The 16227-nt window shown below is 43.0% G+C and overlaps 4 protein-coding genes across 4 annotated transcripts; 1 reads left to right on the top strand and 3 right to left on the bottom strand.

Moving 5' to 3' along the window:
* Nucleotides 1-9426: 9426 nt before the first annotated feature.
* On the bottom strand, nucleotides 9427-10860 carry PHALS_09976 (hypothetical protein F442_01969; the record flags this gene model as incomplete). Its single annotated transcript, XM_024725320.1, has 1 exon — nucleotides 9427-10860. The coding sequence occupies one exon, from the start codon at nucleotides 10858-10860 to the stop codon at nucleotides 9427-9429; it is 1434 nt and encodes a 477-aa protein (XP_024576109.1).
* A 121-nt stretch (nucleotides 10861-10981) lies between these two features.
* Nucleotides 10982-13057, bottom strand: PHALS_09977 (hypothetical protein L917_01848; the record flags this gene model as incomplete). The annotated part of the gene is made up of 1 exon (XM_024725321.1): nucleotides 10982-13057. The coding sequence occupies one exon, from the start codon at nucleotides 13055-13057 to the stop codon at nucleotides 10982-10984; it is 2076 nt and encodes a 691-aa protein (XP_024576110.1).
* A 500-nt stretch (nucleotides 13058-13557) lies between these two features.
* PHALS_09978 (Alpha-mannosyltransferase) lies at nucleotides 13558-15369 on the bottom strand (the record flags this gene model as incomplete). The annotated part of the gene is made up of 1 exon (XM_024725322.1): nucleotides 13558-15369. The coding sequence occupies one exon, from the start codon at nucleotides 15367-15369 to the stop codon at nucleotides 13558-13560; it is 1812 nt and encodes a 603-aa protein (XP_024576111.1).
* A 107-nt stretch (nucleotides 15370-15476) lies between these two features.
* PHALS_09979 (uncharacterized protein) lies at nucleotides 15477-16180 on the top strand (the record flags this gene model as incomplete). The annotated part of the gene is made up of 2 exons (XM_024725323.1): nucleotides 15477-16079; nucleotides 16139-16180. 2 exons carry the CDS (start codon nucleotides 15477-15479, stop codon nucleotides 16178-16180), a joined length of 645 nt encoding a protein of 214 aa, XP_024576112.1.
* Nucleotides 16181-16227: the final 47 nt, after the last annotated feature.

The following is a 16227-nucleotide window of genomic DNA, read 5'->3' on the forward strand; positions in this document are numbered from 1 at the left end:
TATCATGAACCTTGTATTCTGAAATCTCAAGGTTGTAAGCAACCTGAGTGGAATGATGCAGCGATAAACTTACATTCATGCTTGTATCTCAGCTTGCGAACTTTTAAGCTTACGATTGGTCAGACTATTAGAACTGGCTTTGTGACTTTGTTTTGGGCTCTGCCACACCCGGTAAAATTTCCAACACGAAACGTAAGCTCATTTTCGTATAGTTTGACATTTGTTGCCCACTCTTGATATCGTTTTCTATTTTATAATGTGGTTGATCTTTTGTCAATCGAAAAATTGTTTATAATTCAAAAATTTTATCGAAGAGCATATTAACAAGAATTCACGGTGCTCATGTTTCTCCCACTCAAGACCAGAAAAGCTCGATTCGACGTATAATGATCATGTATTTGGAAAGATTCTGAAGCGCCATTGTAAGGCTTTCATGAGACTTTTATTCTTTATTAGCTGAAAGTCATCGACTGGATTAAGACTTGTTTGCATTAATATTTTTGTATGACGCGCTATGAATAGATGAATTTGCGACAAATTGGCTCGCGAAGCTTGCGAAACGGTCATGATGTCGATTAAACTAGCAAAGCCAAGAAGTTTTTTAAAACACGAAGCTTGCAAAAAGTGTTTGTATGACAGAAAGGAGAAAGGAAAACATCTTCTATCAATTTGTTGCCAGATCCAGGTTGATGATTTCGACAATTTTTGTCTCTCATCAACCTCGAATCTTGCTGCAACATGTGTATCGTTTGGAAGTACGATCACGTTCTGATTGGTCATGGGTCACCAACCATTGGTAGCTCAAAAACATGTGCCCGACTCCCAGTAAATTGCCGTTGGAACCTGTGTAAGTAGCCCTTCTGCATTCGCCTTCTGCATCAGAGTAGCTTGATGTAGCGTTAAATATCCGCATAACATGTCGCCTCATCAATTGGCGACGTCACTATCAACTTTGAGGGGGCACATACTACTTCAAGTTTGATTTGGTTGTGTCGATTTGTCGAATGCGGGCCGAGGCAACGCTAAAGCGCATCACCGGTATATAAAGTTGACTCGTCTTTACCTCACCTCAAAGGTATACTCGGCATAAATGATATCCGTTTTGTCACTGTTTGTAAAAGATTTGGTGGCGGTGTCGCTGTGCGCAAGGACGCATGATCAAGCGATATACAGCCAAGCAGGTACACTTTAAACTTGACGATGGCATGATTCGTTGTAAGAAGTCTTGCCATAAGCAGGATAGTTCTTGTCAGCAGCTTTCAGCTGGCGCTGCTTAATCGCAATACGCGTATACGTATCTGGTTAGACAAAGCATACCCTATAGCTAGGTTGACAATTCAAAGAGGACCTGGAATGACCAATCTGATTTTAAAAGGGCCAGAATCAGAGAACGCGCGAGACTTTCACACATGACGCTCCTTACAGAATGTCACATCTGCCGCTTCTCTACAACAGTTGACTTCCGAGAGAAAGATTGGTGAGGGGTCAAGGCAAGTCAGCATAGTTTACCCTGTAATCGTGTCAGTAGTTAGCCAGACCAAACCACTTTCTTAAGGTCATAGGAAATAGTGGCACTGGTCACTTACATATAGCAATTATCTTGCGGATTCGGGCCGCGGGATTTGCTCTTCAATGAATCAGCTGATAAATCAAATTTGTCGATGACAAAGACACATTTGTCTATTTTGGCAAACAACCAATTTGAGCGCATATACTCGAGCACCACTCGAAGTATCAATGCATCAATCAAGTCTGACTTCCTACGCAATGCGCAACAATTGATAATTACATTATTTTAACACATTTGTGCAGAGCCTCAATGTGGCCTGAACAGTGGTGTCATGAGCCTATTGAACGTTACTAATACATAAGACAGATCCAATATCATAACCGGGGAGTTGATATATTCACTCACTTCTCGGTTATATTCACTCCCTTTTGCTTGTACACTATATTCACTCACCTGCCAGAACAGTACAGCGCCAGAACAGATTATATTCACTCACGTTTTGGCACTCACCTGCCAGTACAGCGCCACTTCACTCACCTGCCAGACTTGCCAACACAGTGGCACTCAGCACTCACTCACCTGCCAGTACACTACACTATATTCCCCCACCTCTTTGGTCTGACCACTGATACCATAAACACTGCGCACTCTTCATCATGAGCCACAACCAGGAAACTTCCACATCCAAGGCAATGCTACCTCCGCCGGAAATGGACTGTGAGTACGCCGCCAGTACGCCGTTATATCCACTCCTGCGCTGAACTCAACCGTGAATAGCAAAGTTTCCTGGTTGTGGTTCATGATCTGCGCGGTGTTTATGGTAGTGTTCAGCGGTAGGTACCAAAGAGGTGGGGGAATATAGTGTAGTGTACTGGCAGGTGAGTGAGTGATGAGTGCCACTGTATTTTACTGTTCAGTACAGTACTGGCAAATCTGGCAGGTGCGTGAAGGTGAGTGGCGCTGTACGTGCAGGTGGGTGAATATAACCAAAAAGTGGTGTACAAGCAAAAGTGAGTGAATATAACCGAAAAGTTAGTGAATATATCAACTTTCTATAACCGGCCAGTTCCAGAGCATCATCCTCGTAGTCATGAGGTACGTTATTCTCTGTCATCAGTAGAAGATAATAGTTAACAATCAGCCTAGTGCAGTCGACCATGCTATAACAAAGCACATCTCTTATGAATTTGACGTCTGAAGCATGTACAATTCTTCGTTGACTACTATTCTGCTGACACAGAAAGTCGTCATCGAGTGCAGAATTTACTCTTTCTTATTAAATATGCTTGGGTGTTTCACATCAAAGAAGTTGTTCAAACTTTCAATCAGGGTATAACTGTTTGACGTAGCACTCGAAATCTAGTGCAATTTCATGACGCACTTCCCCAGCCGAGACTAGGACAACTGAGAAGTCTCTCGTCACCTCATCGCTACATAGAAAGGGCCTGCTGATTCTACGAGGATAGCTATCTACTCAGTCCTCTGCAGGTTCCGCGTTGACAGACCCATCTATGGGGGCTATTCCTTCGGTACTAAGCTTACATCACCGCTTTGCAACTCCTTCTTCATATCTCCAAGATACACATTTTTTCATCTTTATATCACTTATGGTCGAGAAAGTAAGGAGCAGCTTACAATCCCTGCGCCAGCTTTGTCACTCCGATTAAGAGTAAACGAATCTTTTACCCATGATGAAGTTTAATGCTCCACATGTACCATTTCATCTAAAATAAACTCCGAAAGTCCAAGACATACAGTTGTCCTTTTCAGCCACAAAACAATCTAGAGTCTGCCATATACAATCTCTCTTCGATGTATCATTCTGAGAAAGCGGCCCAATGCCGCTTCTGCTTTTCGTGGTCGTTTCAAAACATCTAGCAATATAAATTTGTCGATTTTGGATAGTTTCATGTCCTGCTTGCAGCTTTGTGTTTACGCCGAAACTTGCTCACCGAAAAATGCGAATTGATAACTCGCCCAAGTTTACAAGTTGAAAAGTGCGTAAAACCCAATGTTCGGTTTAGCCATAACCTGTGCCGTTCCAGCCACGCCGTACGTAGATTGCAATCGTTTTGTGAAGCCAGCTAAGGACGAGACAACATACTATGCTATCAAAGTCCAAATTATTTACTGGAGTTTAAGCATAAACTTCAACTCCTTTACCAGCTGCACGCTTGTCCCGCTATGTCTTATTCAAAGTCCTGCTGTATGACTGCGCAAGCCAACAGGACACTCAGTGCGTGGTTCTCCCGACCTCAAGTACAGAAAATTACGCGGTATATCACACCAATTTAGCATGGCTACTACGAACGAAAACGATTTGCTGCTAGGCGAGCGCTTTGTATCAGCTGTCTAAAATATGTAAGCAGGTGAGCACATATGTGCACGCGCGTGAAAAGTATCGTTGGATTTAGCCGACGAAATTTCGGCCAGCATGCCGGTTCTAACAAAGTTTCTCAAATGTATGTTTTTTGTTTTTATATGTGGCCGTTTCTACCAATATTGTGGTCTGAGTGGGCCGTCTTTGTGAGATAGCTTGTATTGTTGTAGACAGCAAATTGTGCTGTTGAGGATACATGAAAGCTGTACCTTACAGGATATTTCGCCAACCCCACTCACTACAGACGTTGTCTCGACTAAGATTTGCGACCTATAGAAATATTTAAGCAGACGTTGTTCAAGGTGCTCGGCACCAGATTGATAGCGTCAACCGCTGACCTTTCTGAAACATATAGTCAGACGGATCCTGTACTTGCGCAACCGCGCTGCTAAAGCGAATCATTAGGTTTGCGTTAATTGACACGTAGTTATGCCTTAGCAGGTCTTACATCATTTTATAAATGTTTGGTGTACACCAGTAAGCTATTGACACCGCCAAAAATGAAGCATGGGTATTCGTGGGGAGCTTCTCTTCTCTTCTCTGAGGGGCTGTCGATCAAATTTGACTCGCTAATCACAACCCGGTTACAGTTTATAGCAAGAGCACTGATTCTATCTAAATATCAAATATTGTAATGTGCAAGATGCGCAATGCTATGGCTACGAGCCGATAGAAACAGAAACAAAAGGCCTGGGTCAGAAGCAGGCATAGTGGGGTATAATGAGGTACTAAAAGTAATCAACATATCTTCACGTGTTTTGACCGCGGTGATTGCGATTACGTAAGATCTTACGGTAACAGAAAAGGGATGAAGCTTTACTCTTCACATCACAGAATAAATGCAAAAAATATTGCGAGTTTTACGTGGGCCAATGATGCCAAACCGCAGTATCGCTCGTCAGATGAAGAGGGCTCTGTTGCACAAGCAGAAGCATCACTACGATCTTTGACAGTTGATAGTTTTTCTACTTTTTAGAGGCATCGTGATGTTGAGTCGGTGAGTGTGCCTAAATCCACGCAGTGCGATGGCGAAGCTCGAAGAGCGAATTAGCGATCTAAGTCATTTTAGCCTCGGATGCACGCCTCAACTCTCAGATGGAAGCGACGTGCCATCACAGCCGAAAGAAGCCACGAGAGCCAGCTAAAGAAAAAATTAACTCCACCGAGACTGCTTGACACTCAATGAGTATGATTTTTGTGGCGCGTATCGTGGGTCGGGCCTATACCAGATATGTTCGTGGGAGTTTGTCATCCTCCGCTCCATCAGATACATACAAGTTTGAATCACTCTTAAGCAAGATTGCCCTGTTTTGTGGCCGCTTACAACCTGATTCCCCTCGGTATTTATCTACCTTTCAAAAAAACAGGTTTGTTCACCAATACGCGCTTCCAACTAGTGTGGGAAGATGTGGTGAGTATATCACTGACTCGGGAGTTCTTACAGCTGTTTAATAAAGACGAGCAGGGCTGTAAATAGCAATAGCTTGGGGTGATATATTCTCACCTTGAAGTCCGCGTCGTGCAGTGTAATTTGCAGTGTCAAGCATTGATTCACACATTTGTTGGACATCCGCTTCACTGAAGCTGGCTTGCAAAGCCACCAGACGAGTACGACGGCGCTTTTATCATTTAATCCAAGGAACAGGTTTCTTAAATTGCTGATTGAAGTATAACTGGTTGCGCTGGTAAGAGATGTCCTGTAGGATGAGAAAGCACTTATGACGCAGCTTTCCGGTGCTCAATTTGCTCTCGGTGCGATTTAAAGGAGGTTTGCATACGCATACGCCTGTAAGGACTTAACGGCGAACAATTTCCAATAGTTTAATCGCAGCATGACAATTTTAGCAGGAGTTGGCGTGACTCTAATGCTTTAATTTGAGAAGTAGGGAGAGCATAAACAGGCCCAGCCCAATGGTGACAAGCTGTGCATTGGGGCTGCCGTAGCTCTTTTGCTTAAAGAAGCTTAGATAAGGTCACCGACCTTACGTTCTACACTAGAATCATTAAGAGTCTAGCGGATCGCAATCTGCTTACTCCAAGAGTAACTACAGCCTTTACCCAAGGCAAATAAACGCATCCGCTCAAAATGAAAACTGTAATATTTTGTTTTTAATTGCGGCAGAGCCGCAAATATCTTAAACCTTAGGTTTTCTTAATTGGATAGTGAATTCTAGTTTAAACGCATAACTACTCGCAGTCCCGCGACCTAGTGACTTCTTGTTAAGGTGTAGCCACGCTATTGTGTGGTCAAGCCATCTTGTGTGACCCACTCCTTCATATCAGGATACGTGTAACCCCGTTACAAGCTGGACAACGACGTGAGTTTTCATGGCGTAGTTTTGCAATCCTTCCCGCTAGAGAATAAACACGAAGAGCGTAATTCGTGCCGAGGGAAGGCTGGGCGCTGTGAAAACATTCTTCTCGGTGAACTGCTTGGCTGTGTATAGTCAGTATTGGAGCGATTGTCTTAAAATGACAAAAGAAAGTTGAGTTATGCAATCCACAGTCATCGCTCAGTGGCTCTACTTCTTCATCAATTGATATGTATGTGTTGAGCACATTCGACGTATACATATGTTTAATTAGTTTGGTCCAAAACATCCTCAACTCTAGCGGGCAGAGAGATTGGTATATCCTGCCACAAATACAATTTTGAATATAGAAATGTACCGAAATATCGGTATTAATGAAAGTAATGGAGAGGTCTGCGGCTGGTGGTCGCACCTTTCACCAAATTATACATATTATAAATGAAACAAAAAAGGATATATGTCGTGTAAGTTTTAAAAGCACCCCTTATGAATGCAAGTATCCCTCAATATCAGAGCTAGCTAGACAACGAGTTATATTAGAGGTTATCGATTTTGCTTCAGGTTGAATCATACGATATCAACTTTAGATGTGCAGTCAAAGCTATCACCTTCTGTCTGAGCTCTTAATGCAAAGCTGGTACGGAATGAACCCTGGTATGGTTGGTGTTCATGAACATCACGCTGAAGTGGATTGATTGCAATTCGTGGACAATATTTACAACAAAGTGATTTGTGATTCCGACCTTGTTAGGGGTGTGATGGGTATGTACTCAGGTTGTAGTGTAGGTATACTGTCGCTCAAACATATAGCAAAGCCGAGACATATCGCTGTGCAGTGTCAAGGAATAACATACAGTTTTTATTCTGTTAGCAAAGTAATGGTACCTCAAATTAAGAAGTTTTTGAATTGTGGAGGCTATTAATCAGGATTACACACCCTAGATAGTAGGACATCATTTTCCAAATCGAGCAGATACACTTAGAGACGGCTGTAGAGCGTTCTCTATGCGTTTCTTGACGCAGACACTTAGGCCAAAAATCTCTCTGTGCAAGACGCACAACAACCGTGCGTCGCTCCACGTGACTCAGCCATTATGTTTGTTTGCCTTGTATCCTGCATACTTTTCGAAGTAGGTCTTTTCACGAACTGCTTACTTTCAGCCGTGAGTACACACTATTCTGAGACAGCAGCTCCCAAAGTGCTCTGGAGTTTGATATACACCTCATTCTCATCACTTTAGCTCGTGGGTTTATCCCTGTTGTATCGCATCGCTCGTACTTTTACTTGTATCCCAACCTTCCATTCGCGAATGAATGAAGACGTCCGCAGACGGCTTAGTTGTTAAAATCCTGCTTGTAGTCGTATAGGTTTGCACGAAATACATCTCAATTCTGATACCGATCCACATCAATTGGCGCGCACTAATGGCCGCATTCGATTTTGTACGTCGCGCTGTCCCTTCACATTGAAGCACACGTCATCAATCCTTAACCCTAATTCACATCAATAAACTAGTCTGGCGATTTTGTGGTGTGAGCTTATTTTCTTTTCTTTTCTAGATTGACCAATGTCGGTTATCTCAAAGCGATTTCTGAGCCCTTGTTTGGTGTTTTGAAGCATCCTGACATTGCTGCTTGCAATGATAAGGTCGTCAACGTAAAGCGCAACAAAAATTATTTCTTGTCCGGTACTTTTGATGCAGACACAGTGGTCTGATTCGCACTTCGTGAATTCAATAAGCTGCATGAAATCGTCGATAGTCTTGTTCCACATGCGAGGCGATTGCTTCAATCCATAGAGCGACCTTTTAAGCTTGCATGCGTAGTCAGCTTAAATTGCACACGTAGTCAGGTCGAGCTTCATAGATATATCCATCAGGTCGAACCATAAAAATATCTTTTTCAAGCACTCCATTTAGAAAATCAGTCTCGACGTCCATTTGATGCATCGTCAGGCTGTACTTTGCGCTCAAACTAAGCAAGACTCTAATCGACGTCAACTTCGCCACAGGTGCAAAAGGCTTTTTGTAGTCGATGACGTACTTTTGTGAAAAACCCTTGGCCGCCAAACGCGCCTTGTAACGCTCGATCTCACCGTTTTCATTCTCTTTCACGCGAAAAAAACATCTGTTGCCGATTGCTTTTCGTCCATGCGGTAGTGGTCTAGCTTTTAGGTCTTGCTCCTATGGAGTGACTTTATTTCTGAGTTGCATGCCTCATGTCACTCAACTGCTTCGCTGGATTCCATAGCCGACTTAAACGTTGTCGGTATTTCTCTCACTGAATCCATGATAAAGGCGGCGTCGACATCTTGTTCTGCGGCTGACGTTTCATCAAGACCTTGATGTCCGCTAAACTGATTGTGTCGCTTGTATTCTGGGGCTTTGACCTCTTTTTCGTGCGACTGCGTTCGCTGATATCTTTTGTTGCCGGACCTGACAAGGCCTTTAAGCCCGCTTCGCTGGACAAAACGTTTGGCGTTTGGAAATATCATCACACCTTCCAAAGACTGCGTACGCTCGTGCCTTTTCGCGGCAAAATCGCTACTGCGTTCATCTGGCATACCCTGGTCATCGTCATCCAATTGTGAATCTCAATGCCCTCTAGTCAATGAAAACAGTCGTGACTTTCACAATCAAAAATATTAATAAGACATCTCGCGTCGCAGCTTATCATCACACGATCGCTTCAAAACGATATGCCTTATCATGTTCTGAATAACCAACAAATCGACAACGTCTTGCTCGTGCATCCAACTTGCTTCGTTTTTCCTTTGGCATCGTGACAGAAGCATGACAACCAAACACTTTAAGGTTCGCCAAAACGGGCTTTCTTCCAGTCCACACTTGATAGGGTGATTGGTCCAGCGATATACTTCATGTCGGACACCGATTACAAAGATAGTCGACAGTCATGACAGCTTCTCCCCAATAGGTGGTGTGTTCAAGCATACAACGTGCACATTCAACCAAAGTTTGCTTCATGTGCTCGGCTACTCCGTTAAGCTGGGAGTATAAGGCGGCGTAAACGTTTGAAGAATACCACAACGCTAACAAAAACTTTGATTGACACATCTGATTGATATTTTTTTTCCAAATTACTTAAGGTTTCATAGGAAAATGAAGGTTTTCAATAAAAACTCTACTTTTTCATAATCCTACGATTAATAGAACAGTAATTCTGTGAAACTCTCACACATATAGATACTCCTTGTAAAAAAAATTCTATACGAACATTTCACAATGCTGCAACGCACCAAGCACACCCATAGTAAGGCCAGTAAAGTGAATTCGGCGGCGCAATAGATGCCGAGCAAAATGTTCTGGTAAGCGTGTAGCTCCCATTCCAACAAGACATTCCATGCGAAATTTTTGTACTGGGTAGATCGATTTGTCAATTTGCCTTCGTTGTTGACGAGGCGTCATGTGTGTGACGACTGGATTAAACAAAGCGTTTTGATGAGCTTTCTTCACGTTAAAGCCTTGAGGATATGGATCAAGCAATGCCTTGCCATTCACATACAAAACTTCTGCAGTTTCGGCCTTCGAATTGTGGACTGGCATGAATTGCAAGATGCTTGTACCGCAGAGTGAATCAGGGTGGTTCTCCAAATCTTCATTAGGCATTGAATTCACCACGCTAACACCCCATGGTGAAAAAGAGTATGGTACATGTGCCAACTCAAACGCTAACCAGAATGTCTCCTTGTCACCCCACGAATACCTAAATCGAAAGCGCTCTTCCGTTATAAACCAGAATATAATGTCCATAACTGTCTTTCCGACCCGTTTCTTGTCAACTAACACCATTGATGAATCCATCTCAAATGTTGTCAAACCTCTAAAAGCAAAACTGTTAATCATATGTTGAGATGGAGCGAAGCCCTCAGAAATGTTGAATCTGGAATAGTTAAACTGGCGTAATAGTCTGTGCAAGTACATTTCATCGTTGTCAGTGCCTGTCAAAAAGCGCTTGCCGTATCTGACGCGGTCGTAGAAGAACGTAGTACCTGTTCGCAAATATCCATCAAGACTGCGAACAACATCTGGATTTCGTAAAATAATATCATCTACATCTAAGAGCATGACGTGACGAACGTCTGTATGGTACAATGCTAGTGGTTTGATCCACCAATTTTGAAACATTCGAGACATTCCTTCTGAAAAAATACCACGAGACAAAAGATCGGAGCACACATCAACAAGTTCCACGCGGTTGTCCAGGCCAAATAAAATTTCAACCGATTGATTCGATAGCTCGTTTCTCCCACAATGATAAGCTTGAATAAGTTCTTGATTTCCAAGACACCGTAATTCTCGAATAAGCGACAGTCCCATGTGCAGCATCTTGTCGTGAAGACACACTACAAGCGAACGTTCGCGACTGACTGTGTAATCAAAGTTCTCTCCACGCCTGTAGAAGATTGATTTTGGATGACTTGTTGTCATTGAGTCATTAGCAGACGTTTCCCTGTAAAGACTCCAATCAAGATGTGAACGATCGGGCCGCAAGCGATGACTTAGACGATCAGACACATTAGTCACTAAAGAAAAGTTGACGTAAATGGTCGTCACTAAGAGTATCGCTCCAATCACAAACAAAAGTTTGGACTTGAGCACATTGAAAAAGTCCAAGCATCTAAGTTTAGCAACTACCATTTCCGAGCTAATTTTTTTCTACTCTAAAGAAGATATTCTGAATATTAAAATTGTGTATCCCACTGTAATACATTTCCATATCTATCTGTTAACAAAAATTGTTAAAAAAAAATGCTAAGTATTACGTCTCATTGAGCTCAACTGCCTCAGCAGCAAAGCGACGAATGTGCGTCTCAAGTCCAGCGAATGGTAAACTTGCAATGTTTTGCACGTAGAAATGTTCACTTTTACTTACGTCGCGCTCGCCGTAACAGGTTTGGGATTCATCGAATTCTGGACTTGCATTATAAACTTGAACAATGTAATCTTCTAGATTAGACGTATTATTAAATGTCAGTAAATGTGTCCAGACAACGGAATCAGGATATCCGTCTGGCTCTGGAGCTTCTAAGGTTGGAGATGGAGTCTCTTCTGAGCTTAGCATCGCAAAAAGTTCATTCCACGATGGAATCGGCTTGCCTTCCAGTCGAAGATTCGATCGAATTTTACTCAATCTTGCTGAACGAGCAATTGCTCGAGTTTTGTAGTCAACAGTTTTTCGGAGGGGTTCACCCATGAGTTTACGCGAATTACGATGCAGGAATAAGACGTCGCCCTGGGCATCGTGTTGAACCATGGTCATGCCACAGAAAATGCCGTTTATTATTTTACCTGCAATGGCAGGTGGTGACTTGATCATGTGAAACGGGGCATCAAGCTTAAGCCACGCTAAACGGAAGAGATCCTTATCGCCATGAACAAGTTGCATGCTCTCGAAATGATTGGATTCGTGAAATGTAAAGAACATGACGAGATCGAGAGCTTGTGCATGCCGTCGGCGGTCAATCAGAATTTGGCCGCTCTCCTGCTCAAACATATTGATGAAAGGCATGTCAAGAAGCTCCCAAAGGACGGAGTGGCTATGAACATTGAAGATGGAATTTTGAGGGTGCCAAAAGTCTGGCCAAAATATAGCTCCAGTCTCTAAAAACTCGGTTGAGCTAAATAAAAACGTCGGGTTTCGTGAAGGAACGTTGTCAGCATCTAGGAACAATATACGTTCAAAGTGGCTGTTGTAGATTGCACACACTTTTGAGTCAAAACCCGCGGCGTGCACGTTTGTGATTTCGTGAAAGGTTATCCTTGACAGTTCCTTTTTTTCTGCCAAAGCTGTCAGAGGCTTCATCATATCAGAATCTAGATCCATTTCAAAACTGCGATACCATAATTCAATAGGCAACTGACATCCTTGCACCTCCCGCAGAGTTTTTATTGTGGCGTACGCACTTGGTATCATCTTTGGGTATATAACCATAACGATGCCATTGCGCTGTTTTGTGCTCATTGCGCTATCTTGCAGATTTGGTAGTGTAAATCCCGGGGTGAGAGCACGATTTGCTCTTTCGCGAATTTCGTGACGAAAGCTGGCAAATTTGGCAGCATATACGCAGCGAAAACTCAAATCTGACTTCAGACTGTTACAATAATGCAGCATGACTCGAAACCGCTCACCACTTTCTTTGTCTTGTACCTCGCAATATCCTGATTGGTCGAATGGTATTACCGTAGTGCAGGCAAGATCATCCTCAGGTTTGCGGGGTCCATATGGACTACATCCATCCGTCGCTCGCCAGCCCAAACACGTTAAATTTCGTGCATTTGTTTCGCCATTTGGTAATAAAAGCGCGTCTTGCGCTAAGAACTCGGCTTTATTCAAAGTCTCTGATTGTGTCGCCAAGGGTCGAGAGCTCACAATGCTGTCCATCTCTAACTTTGCTACAACTGCTTCTCGCGCCAATCGTAGCGCTTCTTTTACCTGTGATGCTTCCATGGGATTGTCAATTGCTGCCTGAATTAAAGTCGAAGTGACTTCGGCCTTTGCCAAATTCGTTTTCTTCTGCTGCTCCTGCGTCAAGTGTCCATGATATGGTGATACCTTCATAGTATTGTCATCTCGGTTCCGTTTAATTCGCTCAAGGTATACAGAGTCGGAATCTTTTTCCAAGGCGTTAAAATAATGCGAAAACCAGAATCCCATTGCTATGACGTAGATAGCACCGCCTATTATAAACGCGTGAGGCCACCACCGCTTACCGGTAGACGATGGAACGGCATGATCAGTTGGTAGTGCTTCTTCATAGGGTGAAAGCTCTTTAATGTTATTTGTCTTTGCCCCATTCGATGTTGTCGAGCGCGGGTGCAGCCCATCCCTCATCATTTCGACAATGAAAGTTGTCTGCTTGACCCATCTGGGCTAATTAGTTTATTTGTGGTATATTTTTCAAAGAGTAATTTTATGCAACCCATACAGTCATTTTAAACCTATTTGCTGTAAGAGGAAGTCTATATATTTAATATCCCGCCATTCTTCCAACAGCAGTAAAACCATAAATCACATATCCTAATGCTAGCAGCTCATGTGCTCAACGGACATTCTCTTAAGAAACAGAATGATAGTTTAAAGGGAGTGAACGCTCGCTTGACCAACGAAAAACAGACGTGAAAAATCGAATCCGTCAAGCGCGTCGACCGTTGCACAGATCCGGATAATTTCTTACGTTCAGTCCAGATTTATAATCATATGTTACTTAGCAATATTAATATCACTTTTGACCAAAATGTTATCTTTTGTTCACTTTTAGTTTACACAATCTTGCATCTATTGTTTTCCACACAAACTCAATAAATAGCCATGTATTTGACGTTGTAAAATGGTGTTTAATGTACTTCTTGTCGGTCGGATTGCACAATTTTCTCCTTCGCTACGTTCGTTAGCAGTATCACTGCTTCATTTGCATACTGCAACAATGTTTCTTCCATAATCGGAATCATTGATTTGTTCCATGAAGTGATAGTAAAATCGGGCGCTGTGATCATCGATTGGCCATAACACCACTGGGTCTTCGCAAACTCTGGTGCTCCATTGAAAATCTGTACCGAGTAATTCAGACGCAGTAAATCGTACGGCAAATCTACAATGCCCGAAGGTTCGCGTGAATTATTCCATTCTCGTGCGAAGATGCTTTTGTCGTCCGATGGAACTTTTGAATAGGTAAAAGCCGCAATTTTACGAGCAGGAGATGAAGAAACACGGTATCGAAAGCGCTGCAGATGTGTCCAGACTAACTCGTCGGGCGTGTGCTTAGCTGTAAGACCACCTGTTAACTTCTTACCGTTGCGGTGCAAGAACAATATTTCTCCGTTTGTCCCGTATTGAACCATTGACATACCACAGAATTTTGAGTTCCGCACTGTGCCAGCAAGCCCCGGTGGATAAGCAATCATATGAAATGGAGTCTTGGTCTTAAGCCACGCAAGACGAAAGAGATCTTTGTCACCATGTACTAACTTGTATTGAGAGAAAAGGTCGGGATCGTGGAAGGCCAAATACGTCAGCATCTGAAGGGCTGCCGAGCTCTTTGTTTTATCAATCACTAATTGACCACTCTCTTGTTCAAACATATCCAAGAATGGCATGTCCAAAAGCTCCCATAGCAACGAATTCTCGTTAATGTTGAAAATCGTGTGCGCTGGATGCCAATAATCTGGCCAAAACACAGCGCCGGATTGCCCGAGTTCAGGTTGTTCGAACAAATAGCTTGGATCTCGGACAGGAACGTTATCTGCATCCAGGAACAATACAAGCTCAAGTGCAGTATGAGTAATGGCCCACACTTTTGACTTGAAGCCTTTTACTCTCCCGTCGGTAATTTGATGCAATGTCACTGGACCATACATTTCTTGTAATTTCTTAGGGACATCATCAAGCAATGAAGTTCCGTCATCAATGTTCATTTCAGACTCAATATACCACAATTCCACTGGCAGTGTACAATTTAAAGCTCGCAAAGTACGGATTGAAGCGTACGCGCTTATCAGCAGCTTTGGATAGATAACCATGACAATACCTTTACTTGGATTCGTACGTGGCAGAATGCTTTTCTCACGATGAGTTATTTTTTCTTGTTCAATGATTGCTGCGAGCTTGGCTATCCCCCACTTAAAGTTCACAAAGTCGCCGGCAAGGCGACAACTTAACACGACGCTAGGATGAAGGGAGTCACAAGCTGTGTGCATTACCTGAAGTTGCTGACCTGTATCCTCGTCTTCCATAAGACAGTAGCCACTGCTTCCACCATTTACAAACTGGTCACATCCTCGATTCTTTATCCGTTTATCAGTTGGGTTCGAGTCACAACTGTCGGTCTCTTTCCAGCCAATGCAGAGTAAGTTTGGCGGTCTGTTTTCGTCGTCTAACAAGTATCTTTTATCCGACATAGTTCTAGCATCATTGTCTCCTTTTGCTGCTTTCTGTCGCCCTCTCATATAAACCACATTGAGAGAATTTGAAGACGAGGACACAAACGCGCCACTTATATTCATGCCCCATACCAAAATTCCTGCCGCATATATACCGATAACAGAGTATAGCGTCAATGTACTCACTCGAGTTGCAATTCGCGGAGAATTTGGCGGTGTTTGTGTCAAAGCATAGTCTTTCTTGCAACGCACATGCGGCGGAGATGTCATGAAGACAAGACTGTTGTTGTGCATACCGTATGTAGATACAACTTGATGTGAACCACATCGTATAGTTAAGTAGTCGTACTTGAATTTTATAAATATAAAGTCTACCCATGGAGGCACATCTCTTCGACAACTCCGTGACTGAAACATGGCGCAAGCACACATGCTTAGATCTTCAACATGCACTGGATGAAGTTGGAACGCGGGTAACCACCGACGTCCAAGATCAACGTAAATTTGATTATGCTTTACTTCCGACGGAATTACCCGTCTCTATCCGAGAAAAAGTCACGAAGATTCTGCACGAGGGAAAAGGCAAGGAGTTGGCGCTTAAAACAGCTGTTATCACAAAAGCTCCTTGGCAGCACCTATTGGAGCATCATGTAGCTCGATTGATGCAGCAAATGCGCTCACAACCAGAACAATTTCGAATCTTGCTTCTGGTTGCTGCATCTGTACCACGTAGCGATGTTGTCGATAGCGATAGTTTGACTCAAACGTGCGTGGATGCCCATAAAGCTTATCGCCGAATTCGTCGAGCAGCAATGACATTGGGAGAAGAGACTTTTCATATGGTTCATAAGATCGTTAGACGTAGCGAGATTAACGGCGTTCTTCCACATGCCGCACATATGATTCGCTTGTTATCTTTATATAAACTACAATTGCGGCAGCATGTCACTATACGCGCAGTAGTCGAGTGTATTCAACAAGTATACAGTGGATCTAGTAAACTTCACGATATTAAACAGGTTAATTTTGGTGTTGGTAGCAAGGCAGGGAATATGCATACGCTAGATCGGCGACAAGTTAAAAGTGCCACTTCATATACCGAAAGATCGAGAAACAGAGGATCGATAT

The sequence above is a fragment of the Plasmopara halstedii genome, assembly GCF_900000015.1.
Source record: "Plasmopara halstedii genome assembly, contig: Scaffold_444, whole genome shotgun sequence".
NCBI lineage: Eukaryota > Oomycota > Peronosporomycetes > Peronosporales > Peronosporaceae > Plasmopara > Plasmopara halstedii.